This window comes from Sminthopsis crassicaudata, chromosome 3, assembly GCF_048593235.1.
Source record: "Sminthopsis crassicaudata isolate SCR6 chromosome 3, ASM4859323v1, whole genome shotgun sequence".
NCBI classification, from domain to species: Eukaryota; Metazoa; Chordata; class Mammalia; order Dasyuromorphia; family Dasyuridae; genus Sminthopsis; species Sminthopsis crassicaudata.
The window spans coordinates 434,028,845-434,049,822 of NC_133619.1; the positions used below are offsets into that span (position 1 = coordinate 434,028,845).

The window sequence follows — 20,978 nt, forward strand, 5'->3', positions numbered from 1 at the left end:
TTTCATAGTGTTAGTAGTAGCAGTTAATAATAACAATGGCCAAATTTACATAATGTTTTATGGTTTGCAAAGCACTCTATAAATATCTCATTTTACCTTCATAACAATGCTGGAAGGTAGATGTTTTTACTCTTCCATTTTATAGATGAGGAAACTGAAGCAGGAAAGAGTTAAGTGGATTATCCAGAGCCATACAGGTAGCATATGAAACCAAATTTCAACTTGGATCATTTTTACTCTAAGTCTAGTGCTTTATCCATTGTATTTCTTGCCTTAGTACTACTACTACTACCACCCCCCCCATCACCACCACTACTACTATCAAATCATTTAGTCTGACTTAATAACAGAAAATTTGTCTGTGTGGTAATCAATCAAACCAATTCTCAGAACTTTGAGACTATATACTATTTATATAGTTATTATTTAAACTTTCTTCCTCTCCCTAAATTAGAACATATGCTATGTTCTCCAAATTGAAATTTGGCAACAATAAGTTCATAACAAAAACTGTGACTTCATTTCTGCCATAAATAATGTGAGGGTTGAGCTGCTGTTATTTTGGACAGAACTATGATTTAATTTATTTGGGAGAATTCCCAATTTGAAAACTCACTCTACCAATATAAAATGCACTATTCAACTATAACTTTGAGTGATGAAGAGGCTATTGTCTGAGGTCATTGAGAGGTTGAATGACTTGTCCATGGTCGAACATATTGAATATGTCAAAGAATGAACTTAAATCTAGGTCTTTCTGATTTTCAAGACCTTCATTCTATCCTCTATGACATGATAACTCCCAAAAAAGAGGTATTAAGGTATCTAAAATATCATTTCAGAAAATAGAAAGGAAAGTGCTTAGGAGGCAAAACATTAGGGACCATTATATAGCAGGTTACATCTTACAGAATATGATATACTTCTTTGCTAACTTGAAAAATTATTTTACCCTGAATTTACTCCCACAGAGTATCTTTTATATCCTAAATGTGATTAGGTCCTACATTAAGGTGATATAAAATTCTTCTGAAATTACCATTCTTTTTCATTGTCCCCCTGGTCCCTTCTCTTGAATTTGGATGGATATTAACAATCTTATCAGTGTCATGATAAGTGCAATACTTCATTGTTTCCTACTTTAGATGTATGTAATCACCTCTCTTATGAATATATTCAGAAATGCTTGTTGCTTTCTTGAAGCATCAATATTTTTTTAAAAATTATTCATCTTGACAGAGCATTAGCTTCATGTTTTCCAATATTAATGTATGAGGTTCAGGGCTCTTATATTCTCCCAGTAAATGTGTTTATGTAACCCCACAGGCTGAAAAAATTCATTCTAGGATTTTTGATTATATGATTTTCTTTCAGGAGGAGAACTGAATTCTTTGAACTTGTCAGTAAAGGGGATTACAACTGGAATGTCAAAACCCAGCGTGATATATTTCGGTAAGAAAATATTATTGTTCATTTATTTCATTATTATTTAGAAACTTACTCATGTCTTTCTAAAAAATGTCACCTAGAAACATAAGAATAATTTTATATAAGCAAGTTTTGTATTTGAAATGGGCATAGGTTCTGCTCACTCATATTGGAATAAAGACAATAATACTCACACTAAAAATTTAACAACTGACTTTCATGAGTCAGTTTGAGCTGGCTGCTGCAGACACACATAATACTTTTTCTGACATTTGACTCTCTGATCATCTAAGAGTGATACTGTCATTAAGCATGGTTCAGTGGAAAAATAGCTGGATTGGGAATGATGTGACTTGCTACTTTCTATCTGTGTGACCTTGCTCCTTTGAGCCTCAGTTTCTCCATCTGTAGAATGAGGGGCTTGGACAAGATGAGGGAAAGAGATAGCATGGTATAATTGATGCAAGATCCCAGCCTCAGAATAAGCAAGACTTTGACTCTGATACATAATACCTAGCTAATCAAGGACAAATCACCCTCCCAGTGTCTACCCTCAAAGATACTGATTTATAGATGTGATATGATAGAGCACTTTACTATGGAAGGGCCTTTGTTCAAATCTTGCTTTCTATATATACATACATGTATGTATACATATAAGCATGGGAAATTTACTCAACCTCCCTGAGATAGATGAAGCAATACATATGCTAGGCACTAAGAATACAAACATAAGCCTACAAAAAAAAATTTGAAAGACATTTTTTGAACTTAGAAAGTTAATTCTAATGGGGAATGCAGAAGATAAAAGGAAGCTGGACTGTTGGGGGAAGGAAAGGAAGTGGAGAGATATGGGAATGAAAAAGAATAGAGCAGGACGAGAAATGATTGTGGATAGCCTGGTCAGTTCTTTAAAATGATGGTTCCAAGCAAGATTGCACCCATTGGAGGATCAGATTACAGGGTAGAGGCATCCCCAGGAAAAAAAAAAAAAAAAAAAGCTCCAAAAAATTTCATTCAGAAAGACTTACTTGGCTCTTTTCAACAATGAGATGATTCAAGGCAATTCCAATAGAATTGCCTAATGGAAAGTGCTATCTACATCTAGGGAGAGAACTATGGAGACTGAATGTATATCAAAGCATAGCATCCAAAGAAAGAATTATGGAGGCTGAATGTGGATCAAATCATAGTATTTTCACCTTTGTTGTTGTTGTTATTATTATTTGTTTGCTTGTTTGTTTGTTTTTTTCTTTCTTGTGCGTTTTTTCCCTTTTGATCTGATTTTTCTTGTGCAGCAGGAAGAATATGGAAATATATTTAGAAGAATTGCACATGTTTATTCTCTATTGGATTGCTTGCTATCTAGGGGAGGGGAGAAAAAGGAGGGAAGGAAAGAGGGATAAAAATTTAGAATACAAAGTTTTGCAAAGGTGAATATTGAAAACTATCTTTGCATGTATTTTGAAAAATAAAAAGCTACTTAAAAATAAAATAAAGAGATAAGGGGGGGAAAAGTCTAAGCTATAGAGTGGTTAAATTTAACAATTATAGTAATAGGAAACAAATTCTTCAGACAGAAGATAGAGCCTTAAATATAAAGGAAAGAAAATAACATAAGACTATGTTGGTGGTGAATGGACTGTTTTCATTATATTAGTGTCCTACCCAGCAATATTCAGTCTGTCCCACACAGTAAAGCCCCCAATAATTTTCCTATTGCCCTGCACCACACCCTTTCCTGCCCCAGTCAAAATATTCTAGCCACTGTTCCCAAGTCATCTTTTGTTTTCCTTCCTCTCTACCTTTTCTCTTACTACTCTTTTTCCTGGAATACCCTTATCCCTTTTCTCTGACCATTTGAATCCTATTCATTGTTTGAGACCCAATTCAACTTTCCTCTTTAATCCCTCTTTACCTGAGTGATCACTCCTGCTTTGATTATCCCAACCCATATAGCACTATCTTTCCACTCATTTAATATTCACTTACTTCCTTACATTATTTATTCTGTTTTCATATTTGTGTCTTAAATTCACAATTAAATGACATGTTCTATATAAGTAGGACCATGTGTTCCCATTTTATATCTCCTATAGATCCTAATGTAGTGCTGTACTTTTAGTAAATTCTATTAAATAATCAATTTGTTCATTGGTTGTTAACAGTGATAATGTATCACCTGTTTTATGAATGTAGCTAAAAGGCATATATTATCCTTACTGATCCTAGACTAATCCCAGGCATTCTTCATGACCCTGGTGGACCCTCGTGGAGGTGACAGCCCCAGAATCTTGGGCACAGTAGCATAGGGTTGAATTAGAATAGGTTGGTTAGATAGCCATTGGTCCACCACAAGGCATTAAGGAGTATGTGCTATTGGGATATTAGTTCCAGGGACAAACTCATGACCAACTCTACTTGGTCCATCTCTGCCATGATAGAACATTAAGTGCTTTAATGGATGCTTTCTAAATTATTCAACTGATATATTCTGGCACCTAGGTGGCATTGGGCCTGGTGTCAGGAAGACTCCTCTTTCTAAGTTCAAATTTGACCTCAGACAGTTACAGTTTTGTGACCCTGGGCAAATTATTTTACCCTGTTTGCTTCAGTTTCCTCAGAGACAGAAAGAGCAAACCACTCTTGCATTTCTGCCAATAAAAACCCAAATGGGTCATATAGTGTCAGACTTGACTGAAATGACTGAACAATAAATAATTGATTTCTATTCAATTCAATAAACATCTATTAAGTACTATGTGCAAGGAATTGTGCTAGATTCTAGGATTACAAACATGAACATGTGCTTTCAAAAATCTCATAATTTAATAGTGAAATGGTAGAAATGTACACAAATACCAATGATAGAAAACAGAATTTGTTTTATTATGCTGAGCTTTGTGATTATAAGGTAGTTTAGTTTAATTGGTTTGACCACAAAAAAAGTTTCAGGAATATTTTGAAAGAAATCTAAGGATCTTAAGATCATCTACTTAGTACTAAAAAGGACCTCAAAGATCGTCTGATCAAATGAGATAGTATTTATAAAGCAATTAGCATAGTATTCTTTTTTCATCAACTGATCCAAGTTTCTCACTTTATAGATGGAGAAACTGAGATTAAAAGAGAATAAATGGCTTGTCCAAGGTCTTGTGGGTTGTGAGTAGCAAGACCCACGTATAGTTCCACTAGACCACAGGCAAAGATAATATCACTCTTAGATGATAAGATTATCTCCAAGGACAGGAGATAATATGGATTGTAATGCAGGGAATACTGGAATCAGATCAAAATGTCTTGTAAGGTCTAATTGTTAAAGTTTTAGTATGAGCAGTTATACCTCAGAAATCAGCAAATTATATAATCAGCATTTGATTTATTGTTTTATAGATTTAAGAAGTGATGGGAAACGTGTTAATAATGCATATTAAGTAAAGGATGTCTCTACATTTTAAAAGTAGAACCAGTTAAACATTTACCAGTATATACCTTGGTATATCACCTGAGCTTAAAAAAAGGGCAACACGGCAAAAAAACAGAGATAGAGGAGATAAATTATTCAGGACAAAGGAGCAATAGAGATTAGATGGCAATAGAGAATAACCTCATAAGGTTAAAACACAGAATATGTGAATAAAGAAATAGTGTGATATAACTGAAAAAGATAGATAGTAGCCAAATTGAGAAGATCCAGATAACCTGCAGCAGGATTTTATTATACTTTGATCAGCAGGCAATGGGGAGCTATTGAAAATTTTTGAAAAGAAGAATGGCATTGTTGACTGGTCCATTAAGAAGATTTTTATAGAAGGATGTTTTTCCTTTTCTTAATGTTTACAAAATATGGTCATAGCCAAGTCATAAACTATAGTGAAAAAATGAGATTCTTATTGTAAATCTTAGCTTTATATACCAGATGAGGCCAAAAGTAGGGAAGGGGATTCTTTTTGTGCTTTTTTTAGCTGCCAATTCAGTATGTTGTTTGTTTTGTTTTCTGTTTTTTCTCCCAGAGTCCCATCATCCCATAAGCCAGCAAATAGATTCATCATTTATAAATGTAGTAGTACATGCCTAGCTTCTTTGTCTATTGTAAAACAACAAAAAGCCACCATAAATTTTAATTCATAAATTATTTTAAAAATAAATGTTAGTTTCTGCAATTGTAGGGGAAGTAGTCTTTAGTCCGTTTTGAGCTGCTGTAAGCAAAACAAAATGGCTGTCACTCGATGTGTAATAGCTTTGTCTGCCTAGGTTGGTATGATGGAAGTACTGCAGAATATGGAAGACAGTAAATGATGCTGCCTCTTATTGAGAGAAAAAAAGGAACAAAGTGGCCTCTTTTTTTCTTTTCTATTTTACTTATTTATGTATCTGGGAAGGGTGTATTTAGAAATGCAACAAAAGATTATTCAGCCTGTTTTGTTTGGCTCTGTTTTGCAGATCAATGCTAATGACAGCCTGTGACCTTGGAGCTGTGACCAAACCGTGGGAGATCTCTAGACAGGCAAGTCATGATTAATGGCCAAGCTGAGCAAAGGAGGTATTGGTGGGACAATATTCCCAGAGCCCTGACTTACAAGGGACCAAAACAGCAGTCAATTTACATCAGTATTAACATAGTGCACATTAAAAAAAAAAAAAAAAAAAAAAAATAGCAGGAAATTTCTGTGAGGCACAGATCGCTACATAATCTTTTTCTTAGCTTAGTACTATTGAACAATATTTAGGCAACATAGGAGATTTTATGTAGTGAATTAAAATAGCATTTTTGACTTTTATTTGATAGACCTTAAAGAGATACCCCCAAGTTGACATTTATTTTAATCATAAGATCCTTAAATTATCCAATTTTTATTTAATGTCTAAAATGTGTAGTAAGGCAGCTGTGCTATTTTTTTCCATTAAGGAAAAACCCCATTAGGGCTAAAATATTCTAATTTAATCAAAAAAAAAAAAAAAAATTGGGAATTACTCTATTATGTGCCACGTACATGTTAGCTTTAAAATTTTAATTTTTTAAATTTCTGTTCTGTTCTTCAGGTATATCTCAATTTTGAGGTACTTTACTAGTTCATCTTCTGTAGCAATTAATATTTCTTTAATATTCAATAACTCATATGGGTTTAATGACATTCAAAAATAATCCTTGATCTAATATCCTCTCATTTACATTCAAAGGCAGTAAGTCACTTTAAGGTATGATACATTTTAAAAGAAATTTTTAAAATGCAAAAATGGTTTTTTGAACAAGTTATGCTTATTTTAATATTTTTGTATTTCTTCCTTAACTTTAGTCTGACATATTTAAGGTGGATTAAGTAGTGTATAACCTAGCATAATGAAAAGAGCATTATATTCAGGAAAATATGATTTCAAGTCTTGCCTCTTGTTGTTTGACCATGGACAGGTCACATGATTTGTAAATACCCAGTGGCAATTGAAAACGATATACTAGAAAAAATTATTGGTTGGGTTAGTGAGAGGAGTTTCCAAATTGAAAGTCTATCACAGTCATAATAATAAATAATTTTATCTAGCACTTAAGGTTTGCAAAACACTATATACACGTTGATTATTGTTCTTCATGCTCAAAAAAGACCAAATAACATCACTATGTCAGGGTAAAGGTTCAATATGTCCAATTGTGCCTGATCAGACTGATATGAGCTTGGAGAGCTCAACCACAGTTGTGACACAAAAAGGGGGCATATGAACATTTGCAGTGAGGATGTCTCTAAATTCACATATCTGACATTTAGTTTAAGCTACTGCAATTCTACCTTGCTCATAGAGCGCAGTGCTTTCTTTGATACAGGCATGCTATGCTGGCCAGTCCTGTGCCAATGTCTCTATGTCTCAAAATCAGTTTCACAGTTCTTCAGAGAAATCTTGAGTATTTTTATATCGTTTCTTCTGACCTCCCTATAAGCACTTGGCCTTGTGTGAGTTCTCCATAAAATAGTCTTATAGGTAAATGCTGCAAATTATGTGGGCAGTTCTTCAAAGTTATACTTACATATATGTTTTATATATATATTTATATTCAAAGTCATTTATTCTCCATTACAACTCTGTGTGCAAGGTAGACATTCTTGTACCCATTTTGCAGATGATGAGTAGGTTGAGATTTTAGTCTGACCAAAAAAAAAAAAAAGGCCAATTGATAGGCAAAGCTCTTTTTTTTTTTTTTTTTTTTTTTAATATTTTAATAGTTTTTATTTGCCAGATATATTCATGGGTAATTTCACAACACTGACAATTGCTAAACCTTTTATTCTAATTTTTCTCTTCCTTCCTCCTCCCCAGTTGGAAGGTTGACCAATACATGTTAAATATGTTAGAGTATAAATTAAATACAATATATGTATACATGTCCAAACAGTTGTTTTGTTGAACAAAAAGAATCGGACTTTGAAATAGTGTACAATTAGCCTGTGAAGGAAATCCAAAACGCAAGCAGACAAAATTAGAGGAATTGGGAATTCTATGTAGTGGTTCATAATCATCTCCTAGAGTTCTTTTGCTGGGTGTAGCTGGTTCAGTTCATTACTGCTCTATTGGAACTGATTTGGTTCATCTCCTTGTTGAAGAAGTCCATGTCCATCAGAATTGATCATCATATAGTATTGTTGTTGAAGTGTATAATGATCTCCTGGTCCTGTTCATTTCACTCAGCATCAGTTCTTGTAAGTCTCTCCAGGCCTTTCTGAAATCATCCTGTTGGTCATTTCTTACAGAACAATAATATTTCATAATATTCACATACCACAGTTTATTCAGCCAATCTCCAATTGATGGGCATCCACGTAGTTTCCAGTTTCTGGTGATAGGCAAAGCTCTTAAGGAAATGAGATTCTTGATTCCATCTTCTTTTTACCCTTTTCCAGATTGCTACGGATTTTTGTTTGAAGGAAAAGAGAGTTGCATAGATGAGTAGTGTAGAGGGAAAAGGCTATTCCTACCACATGATTGCATTGGAAATGATTTTGCTTCTGGGATTCAGCTTCAGTCTAGCAAAAGGCACTTTGAATAAAACAAAGACAAAATGTAGGAGAGAAAGAGTGAAATAAAGGGTATTATTGAGCCAAAGACAGTCTAATTATAATACAAGATGGAATCTGATGATAAAGAATAATAAGAATAAGAAAACAGAGAGTATTTCACATTTTAGCAATGCCAGCCTTAAAATATATTTTTGGTATAGTAAAATGAATGATATATAAATTTAGAAAATATTTAAACACAAACCTATTCAAAATTAATCAAACACAGGATTCCTCACTGCAAGGCAGCTATAAAAAGCTTAGCATTCCTTCATCACAAAAAGGAAGAAAGGAATTGATAAATTATCTCAATTAAAAACTTATAGAAATACTTCTGAAATATACTACTTTATGGAATGGTAATAAAGGTTGACACTATGTACAGAACATTGGATTTATCAAATATAACTTGTCTTAGTTTCTCTCTGGATACAGCTTATGAAAAGGCTGAAATTCAAGAGTGGAATCTAATAATCCATCATGATCAATATTAGCAATATTTACATAATTCATCTAACAAAGAAGCACTTAAAAAAGGTTAATACAGATTTGTTTACATAAATGGAGGGATTGTGAAAGTAACATAAGATCACATTATTGCTATCAGAAATTACAAAAAGTTCATAATTAAGGAGGCTAGACATATTGACCAAAATAGGTTTTGCAAAAAAATGATAGAAACTTTATATGCTACGAATACAAACCCAAAAATATCCTTAAGAATTCACCAAATAAGTAAGTACTAGAAACAGAGGATTACCATAGACAAACTGTTACTCACAATCACCAAGATATAACACTGAACTTTAAAATTTTGGAAATGCTATTTTTAATGGATGTCATATTGAATAAATCATAAGCTTCAGACTATATGTAACAAAAAGTTCCTAAAACATAGAGAAATAATAGAATAAATCAAAAACATATGTGAATAAAATAGTATACATGATTCCTTTTGTTTCTCATATTCATTTTGTTCTGCCTACAAAGATGCTTTCACTGTGCTTATGAAATCTGAGCTGATATTGCAATGCTACTATTTAGTTACAAAAGGCAATTATTTTATCCCACCCATGCAATAGTTTGCCAAACATCAAACATAAAGGAATAATAGTAGGATGGTGACTTCTCCATGGACAATTTTTATCTTAACCCCATTTAGTCTAAGATGAAAAGAATGAGGACAATAATAATAAATAGGAGATGACGATAATAATAATTTTAAGAAACTTGAAACACTGATGAATTGTAATATAATGAGGGATCTAATTTCTCATTGGTAAATGTGTTTTATATATTCCTAAAAATCAAAGATACATATAGAGCATCAAAGAGATAAAGGCTGGCCCTATTCAAAACAATCATGATGATAGACATTGAGGACAATGGAAGGATTGAGTAGTGGTTCTTTCCATTCAAGTGTCACAACAAGGCAAGAGACTGGAACCAATCAGAAATAACAATATCCTGCCTGTAAAAATGATGCTTGCCACTTTAAGTAGAAAAATCCCAAGTGCCCATGAAATGGACAAAATAATATGAAAGTTTTCATTATGTGCTAGTGCTATTTCATAACAAAATTAGAAATTGATCTTACCAGTCATAGACAAGGTTTTTTGTTTTGTTTTATTTCTGGTCAATGGTACCTTCAGCAATATAGTACAGAATTGATGGAAGGGAGTTATTGGAAATATTCTCTTTCCTAAACCCGGATTGGATAAAATAAGAGCTGAGATTGGGGAATTTTTTTAATCTGAAAAGGAAAAAGTTGAAAAATATAAAATGAATTAGAAAAAATTTTAATGCAAACTCTAGAAGGCTACATAATAAAACAAATGACACTGAAGTTTCAAGTAATTTTGAAGAGTAGATGGAGATACTTAAACTAGAATATCAAAAAGTCTTTTTAAAAAATTTGACATGATTCCAACAGGTGGAATAACTATACTAAAACAGAGAAATTTTTTTAAAAGCTGGAATTTGTTTTCACCATCTTCACACAATATTATACAAAAAACATAAAAATGTTCATTATTAATATGTAATAGTGTATGCAAGAGTGTTTCTCTGGTAAGAATCATAAAATGAAAAGAAGTACTACCAAAAAATACCCTTAAAGAAAGGTGTCAAACATCTTTATGGAAGAAATAACTTGACCAAAAATGTTTAAGACCTATAGAATGGCATTTTGAAATTACATTGATAGCTAATTGGTATGTACAGTAAAAAGAAAAAAATCGAATTACATGTCACTAAATTAAAATCATCAAAAAAGAAATATGAAGAATGGACTCTGGAAACCAAAAGTATATCAAAAAATTCTGATTTTTTAAATTAACAATTGAGAGAAAAAGTCAAAAAGTTAAAGAGATACAAAGTAATCAAAGCAGTACAAACAACAAAATAAGCAAGTGTAATTTTTTAATGATAATTTAAACAGAGATAAGGAACCAAAAAAAAAAAAAAAAACAAAGAGAGAGAACCTCTGAAAAGGAGTGGAAATTATTTGGTCATTATATGCCCTGTACCATTGAAAAACAATCTTATCAGTTGTGAGCAAGAGCTTCACAATGGGTTTTTATTGTTGTTGTTTTATTTTGTCAGTGGTACCTTCAACATCATATGATGTGATAACAAAAGGGCTACAGGAAACCTAATATAATAAAAATGTAACTTTGAATCAGCTTTGGTCTTTATATTAGTATCCTCTGTCCATTGATTGGATCCTCTGACTTTATAATAAGCACATAGGCTCCAGAGACTCCATCTAGGGAAGGGGCTCTACTCAGTCTTCTTCCCAATATCCACCAGCCACATTGCTTTTGAACTTCTTCATATTTGCAGTGCTGGGTATCTTCCTCTGTGTTCATGCCTCCCTGTTCTTCTCTCCTCACTTCCACACTTTTCAGTTTCTTTTGTTGTCTTCTTCCATTAAATTATAAGCTCCTTGCAGGCAGGAATTTTTTGTGTGTATTTCTATTTCCAGTATTTAGCACTGGGACATAATAGATACTTACTAAATATTTATTTACTTACTGAAATGGAAGGCTTATGCAATGTTAACAGAATGTATAATAGAATAGCCACATTAAGGAAAGTAATTGAAACTCAAGCTTTTCAGCAAAACTGGAATGTTTCAAAACTAGATAATATTCATAATAACTGGCTCAAATATTTCACAGCATCACATGAATTACTAGCAAAATACTGTGTCAGCTTCTTTTCAGAGGTAAATTTGATTCCATTTTTAATAAGAAACATCTTACTTCTGTAACCAAAATGTATAATAATAGTACTGACATCTACAAATATTGGCCAATTATTTGTTCATAGTTTATATAAAGCATTCACAACTTGTTATCACTAAACAAATCCAGAAATACAAGAAAATAACATATTTGCCAAAGATCAAAAAAGTGATGCCCCAAGTCCCAGGAGTAGAAAGATTAACTTATCAATTTCATAATGAAATAGTGTAGGAGATAAAGTACTGCCTAGAATTAGAAAGACCTGAGTTCAATTATATCATCAGACATTAATTAGCTCCATGACTCTAAGCAAGTCACTTAACACTGCCTCCGCTTCTTCATTTGTAAAAATGAGCTGTAGAAGGAAATGGTGAACCATTGCAAAATCTTTACCAAGAAAACCACAAATGGGATCATGAAGAGTCATACCCAGCTAAAAATGAGTGAACAACAATTATTGAATCAGGTGCCAAACATAGCCAAGCTTTTTATTAATTATTATCAAGTCTTTGACTCAGGTCCATCCTCATAAATTGTACATTTATTGAAAATATATAAAATAGATACAAGTATTATAAGAGCCCTAAAATGTTTATATCTATGTGAAAAATTATTCTCCAATTACAACATGCCATCAACATAATAAGGTAAAAAACAATTCATATAAAAGATAGCACTTGAGAAAGAAAGCTTAATCTCATTGTGGTTCTTTTTAGTTTTAAACTAGTTGTCTCTAATTCTGAGATCTCACTATAAACCTCTTGGATTGGATAAAATGACAGGAAAAGATAATGATGAATGTTGGAGGATATGTGGGAAAACTGGGACACTGATACATTGTTGGTGGAACTGTGAACGGATTCAATCATTCTGGAGAACAAGTTGGAACTATGCCCAAAAAATTATCAAACTGTGCATGTCCTTTGATCCATGGGCTTATATCCCAAAGAAATCTTAAAGAAGGCAAAGGGGACAATCAATTCTGATGAATGTGACTCTTTCCAACAATGAGATTGCAGTTCCAGTGATCTTGTGATGAAAAGAACCATCTACACCTAGAGAGAAGACTGTGGGGACTGAATATGGATCACAACATAACATTTTCACTCTTTTTTGTTGTTGTTTATTGTTTTATTGTTGCATTTTGTTTTCTTGCTTCATTTACTTTCCTTTTTGAACTGATTTTTCTTGTGCAGCAAGAAAATAATATAAATATGTTTACATATATTGGATTTAACATATATTTTAACATGTATAATAAAAAAAAATAAACTAGTTGTCTCTACTAAATAGATGTGGTTACCACTTCTAAGGTAAAAGAGTTAAATCAAACATCTTATTAATCACTTGATGTACAAGTAATCTCTGAAAATATCAAAATGTCATTTGGATTCAATAAGTGTAAAGTTTTTAATGTAGAGTAACGTAAGATAGATACTCTGTATCCCCAGGAAATCATAAAGAAAGGAAAAGGACCCACATGTGCAAAAATTTTTGTAGCAGCTCTTTTTGTGGTAGCAAAAAATTGGAAAATGTGTAGATGTCTATCAATTGGGGAATAGCTGAGCAGGTTGTGGTATATAAAGATAATCAAATATTATTGCTCTATAAAAATGATGAACAAGCTGATTATAGAAAGGCCTGGGAAGATTTACATGAACTGATACTGAGCAAAACAAGTAGAATCAAGAATATATTGTACACAATAACAGCAAGAATGTGAGATGATCAACTAGGAAAGATTTGGTTCTTCTCAGTGGTTCAGTGATCCAAAACAATCCTGTAAAGACTTTGGACAGAAAACTTCATCTAAAAATTAAGGAGACTGAATGTAAATCAACACCTTATGTTCATTTCTTCTTTCTTTTTTAAAAAATCTCTCCCATATTTTTCCCTTTTTTCTTATTTTTCTCTCACAACATAATTCATAAAGCAATGTGTACAATAAAAAGATAAATTTACTAGAAAAAGTAATAAAAAGAAAAAAGAAAGAAAGACGCTAATGATTTGGATCCAGAACTCAGACTAGACCAGCAGATTCAAGCAATTTTTGTTCTCCTAGGGACAAAACATTTAAGAATTAAGCTCAAGAAGAAAGTTGTGGTTGAAAACATTAGGAAACTTACTAGTGTTTAAAGTAATTAGAACTTTAATAACATACATGTTTGGAACTATAAGATGTACTATGACATATTTGAAAAGTATCTTAGTAAATATTTTTACAATATTCACAAAATCCAATATTCATCATTCTGTGGCATTTATAGAAAATTAACATGTCCTCAGAAAGGAAGAAGGGAAATGATAAATGTTTTCAGAACACTTGAGAAATAGATTAGAAACATAAGAATTCTTTGAGAATAAGTAGCTATCACTAAGTAATAGTAAAGGTCAACAATTGGTATATGTCATGGGATTTGTCAAAGAGATCTGATGATGGTTTAACTCTGGATGGAGCCTATGGGATCTAGGAATGGAATCACAAATCCCTCTATCAGTAGGTAAAAATGTCCAAGTCATGCAAATTTGTTCATAGGAAAGGAATGGTCAGTGATGGCAATTCTCCACCAGAAATTACAAAAAAAAAAAAAAAAAGAAGCCTGAGTTTAATGATCTTTGTAGATAATGTAATTTAAAAAAAAGGAACAGTAGAAATTGTGCAGTACATCACAGCAAGATGCAAAAGAAAAAAAAAATCACTTCCTGAATACATAGTAGAACCTGACCTGCTGACTATAGATAGCAGAAGCTCACTGTCTTGCATAGACTAACAGAAATTTCCAAACTGCAAATATAGACTTTAAAGTTTGCTGGAGAACCCAACAACTAACCCTTCTATAATCAGAGAGAGTATTATCATAGATGGAACTATTTCCTGAAACTGCCCAGAAATAATCTTGATCCATAAAACTTTGAGAGTAATGTTTTAATAGATGTTGTCATACAAAATTATAGTAATTTCTAAATTATGAGGAATAAAAAGCTTTCAAAACAGAGACCAAGTACCAATAACAACAACAGTGACAAGTAAATAGTGACAACAATAGCTAGCATGAATATAGCCTCAACTATATGCCAGGTACTATATAAAGCACTTTAGAATCATTCTTTCAATTTGATCCTTACATCAACTGTGCCCTGATGCCCTGATGTTAGGATTCTTGCAGATGTTATGGTCCAGAACTTGAGACAAGGTAATGTGCTTCTTAGTTTATACCTTTAAAGGAGTTTACACCTTTAAAGGAGCTTGATCATTGGTTCTTTAAGTAGTTCCCACAAGCTCATGGAGTACCCACAACCCCATTCTCTGGGAGGGTATAAGGAGCCAACATTGAGTGGGGAAGTCAGTCTGGAGTGAGTCAAGGGGAGGATTCCAGGGAAGCTCAAGGAGATTCAGAGGCAGGATTCAGTGGATTGGCAAATCCAGCAGATTTACAAGTCTAAAGGAAAAGCCTGATTATGGACTTCCAGGAGATTCACATCTAGGATTGAATTCTGGGAAACCCTCAATCCCACACTCTTGGAGGCAAACTCTGATTCATTCCCATGTGTATCTTTGTGCTGGCTGGAGGTTTTGGATTCAGAGGGAGCTAGAGACTGAAGCTGGCTGGAGACATTCTGACAGGAAAAGATTCAAGACTTTGAATCTTTTAGAGACAACAGAACATCACAATTTGATGTCCAATGTGGGGCAAAGACTTTTGCTTATCCTAACTCTGGCTGATTCTGAGCCCTTCAGGGAGCTAGCCCGGAATCCTAACACCCTATTATCTCAATTTCACAATGAATAAAATTAGGCAAACAGAGATTGAATGTCTCAATATTAGACAACTAATATAATGTAGTAGTAACTTACCAAAAATAAGAGAGACAAAGATCTGTGTGGTCAATGCTAGGGTTTTTCTAGTAGTAATGTATCTGTGGGAGTTGGAGTGTAAAGAAAGCTGAGCACTGCAGAACTAACACTTGAAACTGTGGTACTGGAGAAGACTTTTGAATCTCCTTTGGACAGAAAAGAAATCAAATCAGTCAATATTTAAAGACATTAATTCAAACTGTGAAAGGTCTGAAGTTGACATTTAAATACTAGGCCACATGATAAAAAGACAGGACTCATTGGAAAAGACCCTGATGTTGGGAAAGCAAAAGAAAGGGATGGGATGGATAGATAATGTCATGGAAGCAATGAACATGATCTTGGATTGATTTCAGGAAGATAGTGGAGGGCAGAAAGGCCTACCATGCAATGGTCCATAAGATCATGAATAGTTGGACATGACTGAATGACAACAGCATCAGAGAACAATTACTATGGTCCAGATAGTAGGATAAGCAGTTTATAATTACTATCTCCTTTCACCCTATGATTTTACTATCTCCTTTGACCCTGTGATTACATAAATATGTAAATTATATCAGGTACTAGCAAACAAAAGATCAGGCTCTCAACAAACTAATCTTTATCTATTTAAGCTATCATGCCTCCAAACCCAAAACTTTTTGGTTTGTGCATGTTTTCCCTCTGAATTACATTGTTACAGATATTTTAAATGATGTTTATCTTAAACAGGTTAGGCAATAATTTTTATATATAAGTAGAATTTACTTTTTGAAAGTACATTCCTGAAGTATGTTTAATACCATTATGCTTCTTTTTTTCCCTTCCCAAAAGAATTTTCTTGGGTTCTTTCCACCCTTCTTCCCATACAAGTATAACTACAGCATGTGGGTTTCCCCAGTGATCCCCGGAGACCTGATTAGCATCTAAATTTCTTTCTTTAATAAAAAATTCAATCAGGAGTCACTTAATATCCCTGATTGGGTTTTTAAGTACAAAACAAAATAGTGGTGCCAGTTGAGCTGTAAGAGAAGTGCTGGGAAGATCCTCAGGAGCCCTCTAAAGAACAAGAACAGGTATTTTTTTCATTCCACTGATTTCTAGGGGCTACCGATCTATATAGAACTCCTATCTCTGTGAGGCCTGATGAACACATCTAATTTATGTTGTGTTAAGAAACACAATCAAAGAGCAACCAGAGGAATCTTGAGTTTGAGAACAAAGCACTTAAGGCTCTCATTCTTGCCTGGAAACCTTATTCCTGCTGGGCAGAAAGATCCAGGATAGGATGAAATGAGAACCAATGGCATAAATGAAGATAGGGAGGAAACAGATATAAAGTATGATTAAAGTATGACACACATTTTAGATTTAACTAATGCAGAAATTTGTTTTGTTTCAGATAGATATGTATATGTTTGTGTATATCTATACATATACACATATATGTATGTATCTACACATACATACACATATATAAATGAAACCTTTGATATACATATATATTCATATATGTGTATGTGTGTGAAGCATTTTTTTCCCTCAGGGAAATGGATAAGAGGTAGAAAGGACAGAACATTGTTAATTAGAAAAAAATTAATTAGAAAGAAAAGATATAATAGGATACACATTCAGAACCAGAAATTAAGGGAAGAGATACAAAGGTGGAAGGGAAGATCCACATGCTTTTTGTTGTTGTTTTCTTTTCTTTTCTTTTCTTTTCTTTTCTTCTTTTTTTTTTTTTTTTTTTTGCTGAGGCAATTGGGGTTAAATGACTTGCCCAGGGTCACACAGCTAAGAAGTGTTAAGTGTTTGAGAGCACATTTGAATTCATATTCTCCTGACTTCAGGGCTGATGCTCTATCCACTGCACGATCTAGCTGCCCATGTAAAGTCCAAATGATTTTATGTCGTAGTTTGATTCAAATTTTCCCTGTTAGAAATATTGTTATCTGACCTGTCTGGCTACCTAATTCCTAATATAATTTGAGCTCCTGTTTAGGCAAGAGAATGCTTTTGTAAATGGCAGAACACTTGCCATTTTCAGTTTGCTTTCTGGTTTGCAGAGTTGGGTTTTTTTTAATTATAGTAATATTTTATGACTGAGGAAAAGTGTATTTCACCTAAGTGAAAGGTGTATTGATTGTCTTAATTCTCAGAATTTACTGTTCCTTTCACTTTGCTAGACCTAATTAGTATGTCATTTAAAGTTTCAAAACTATAGGCTTAAGTGAGCAAGGCAGAAACAGGAATGTGGACTTCAGGACTGTTTTACTGCTTCTCTTGAAGTCTGGAGTCTTTTCTTGATTTAACTTGGCAAGATTGAGATCTTTTTCTGCTTTTCCCTATGCACAGTGGTGCTTCTTGTTTTTCTTATTTTTGTTCAGTCACATCAGAATTTTTAATCACAAGTCTTCAACCACATTCTTGAAAGGAAATGCTACCTTACTTGCCTGGCAAAAATCATACCAAAATTTCCTAGAAACCATACATAGGGCTGGATGAAGAAATGTCTCTTTCTAATCAACTCATCCTTATTCATGGAAAGAAATCACTGTTATGCAAAATTCCAAAGAGTAGATAATCCAAAGAAGTCATGATTATTCAACTTTGGAATGTGTTTATGTGGTCTGGGAGGTAGCGAATTGAACTTCTGGATAACATCAGTCTGGCATTAAAATGCCTCATATATGAAATTGGACAAACTACATCTAAAATCATGTTCCCCCCAAAATGATAATATTGTATTATAAAAGATTGCTATATAATACACCTACCCCACAAAGTAGATGTTAATTCTTTATCGTTTCCTATTATAATTCTGTAGTTATCATTGCCTCAGTATGTTAAAAATAAATCTGGGAAAAATCACATGGGATAAAGCAGAAGGAAGCCAATCAAAGATGTAAGTATGCTATAGATGATCCATTAGGTAAAAAGGCTACATGAAAATAATAATGGCTTACCTAAATTGTTATTTGATTGATTTCTCTATCAGAAGATATTCTACACCATGCTATGTATGATATTCAACCCAGCATGGAAGCAAGACTTTGGAGATAAAGTCTCTCTATATAACTGCATAGGGGAAGCACTTTAAAAATGTTTTGTATGGCTAAAAACAATAAAAGCATTGTCATTGATGTATTCTGTAATAAACATAAGAGGTTACCATGCTTTTCTACTTTGAGAAAATAGATGTTATAAGCTTTAGCTTTTGTTGTCAGGGTTGATTTCTATTGTTCACTAAAAATGCCTACCAAAAAAGAATTTAAATGCTGATGTTTTTCAGGTAGCTGAACTGGTAACCAGTGAGTTCTTTGAACAAGGAGACAGAGAAAGAGCTGAACTCAAACTCACCCCTTCAGTAAGTTTATTCTTATTTTCGTTAAAGTAAACTAGAAAATGGATTTCTCAACTATCAAATAACTGAAAACAAAAGGATGAAAAAATGGGGATAAACAGGATTGAAAATTTGAGAATCTAAACTTAAACATGGATGCCAAAGGACAATTCTGCCAAGTTCTGAATTGAGGAAACAAGAGGAGTTTATCAACAAACATCAGCCTAATCCCCCGAAAGCCTGGAGTGTTGCCATCAGGTTTTCTGGACAAAAATACTGGAATGATTTGCTATTCCATCTCAAGCTCATTTTAACAGTTGAGGAAACTGAGACAAACAGGATTAAGTGACTTGCTCAACACTAATAAGTGTCTGAGGTGAAATTTGAACTCAGGAAGACGCATCTTCCTGACTCTAGGTCCAATGCTTTATGCACCATGACCCATTTAACTATTATTAAGCACCCAGTAGGTCCTTAATAAATGCTTATTGGTGAATTTATTGACTTTTAAAGTCCACCTATATACAAATAGACTTCTACATATGGACGTGTTACTTTTACTTTCTTTCTTTCTTTCTTTCTTTCTTTCTTTTTTTAATAGTTTTTTATTTACCAGATATATGCATGAGTAATGTTACTTTTACTTTCTAAAGCAGTCACAAAACTATTTTATTTTCCTATCAGGAAAAAAAAAGGGCTACTTTCTTGAAGGGACCATAGTAACTTTAAGAAAGAATTCAAATCCAATAAATAATCATTAAATAGCCTTTTTCTATGGCAAAACAAATTTAGATCCTTTTTGTTTGGGGGAGTGGGGTAGGGGAAGATACAAAAAATTAGTGAAACCAAGTCTTTGTTCTATAAGTACTCACAGCAATAGAGTAAGGGAGAGAAATTCAATATTATTAAAGAAGGCAGAATGTGACAAGTTCATAAGAAAAGTAAAAAAGGAGGGCAGTGGAGTGGGGGGGGGGGGTTCTAGGAGAGGCCTCAGGCAGTGTGACTGAGTTTGATTACCGAAATAAAGCTCTTGGACTAGAGTGCTCAGCGTTTATGTCTAAAGGCAATGCATGACCCAAGTGGCTTCAGCACACAGTATCTGAAGGTATTTTTTTTCCTTTTAAAAACTGCTTCTCAGGCAGGAACTGAAGGGTTTACAATGCAGCAATACCACAGGTCATTTAATTAAATGAGAAAAATATGAGTAAATTGCCAGCGTTGGAGGGTCAGATGCCACAAAGAAGCAGGGCTAAGGAGCCTTTGTCTGTAGTCTCAGGTAAAGGGATTTTCCAAAAGGCATGAATGTAATTAATTTGACCAAAGTCTAAATGAGACTCTTTCCTCACAAAGTGTCCCACAAAGAGAAAGCTGACCCTTACAATGAAGCTGATTGACCAAAGTCTTCCATGATAGGAAGCCAGGAAGGGATGCAAAAAATTACCAACTTTTATCTTCATTTTTTCTTGTCAGGTTAGAAGAATAACTCAAAAGAGCCAGGGTTTCCTAATGTAGGTATGGCTTCCCCTGACATATATCAGATCTTCATGAGTGGCAGTTGCTGAATAAATTCACAGCAATAGCCAACATTTAAATAGTACTTTTATGGGTCGGGCATCATGTAAAGCTTTTACAATTTTTATCTCATTTGATCCTGACAACAAATGTGGGAAGTGGGTGCATTATTATCTCCGTTTTACAAAAGAGGAAACTGAGGCAAACAGATTAAATGATTTTTCTAAGATCACACAATAAATGTCTGGGGCTGGATTTGAAATCAGTTCTTCCCAATCCCCAGCCTGGGACTGTGTCACTTAGCTGGCTGAGGAACTAGGGATGATAGTTTTTTAACCTAACTAATTTGGTCCTGGGCAGATGAGAGAGAATGAGAAATTGAGAATATCATTGAAGTAACGATATGAGAGACTGAAAGAATGATGGTATCATTGATTGAAATGGGGAATCTGAAAAAAAAAGTATTGAGAGGAAAAAGTGTGTGGAGATCAAGGGAAAAGAGTGATGGCAAAACTTGTGAAAATGTTGAGATGTAGAAGAACTTTAGTTTTTGATAAAGAATG

At 33.5% G+C, this 20,978-nt stretch overlaps 1 protein-coding gene across 1 annotated transcript in view; it reads left to right on the plus strand.

Annotated features, from left to right (window-relative positions):
• Window positions 1–20,978, plus strand: part of PDE11A (phosphodiesterase 11A) — a 474,543-nt gene that overhangs the window by 405,478 nt on the left and 48,087 nt on the right. Inside the window, exons 16-18 of the mRNA XM_074303019.1 lie at window positions 1,375–1,452; window positions 5,872–5,935; window positions 18,853–18,927. Of these exons, the coding sequence (XP_074159120.1) occupies window positions 1,375–1,452; window positions 5,872–5,935; window positions 18,853–18,927 (217 nt within the window). The remainder of the gene's footprint in view (window positions 1–1,374; window positions 1,453–5,871; window positions 5,936–18,852; window positions 18,928–20,978) is intronic.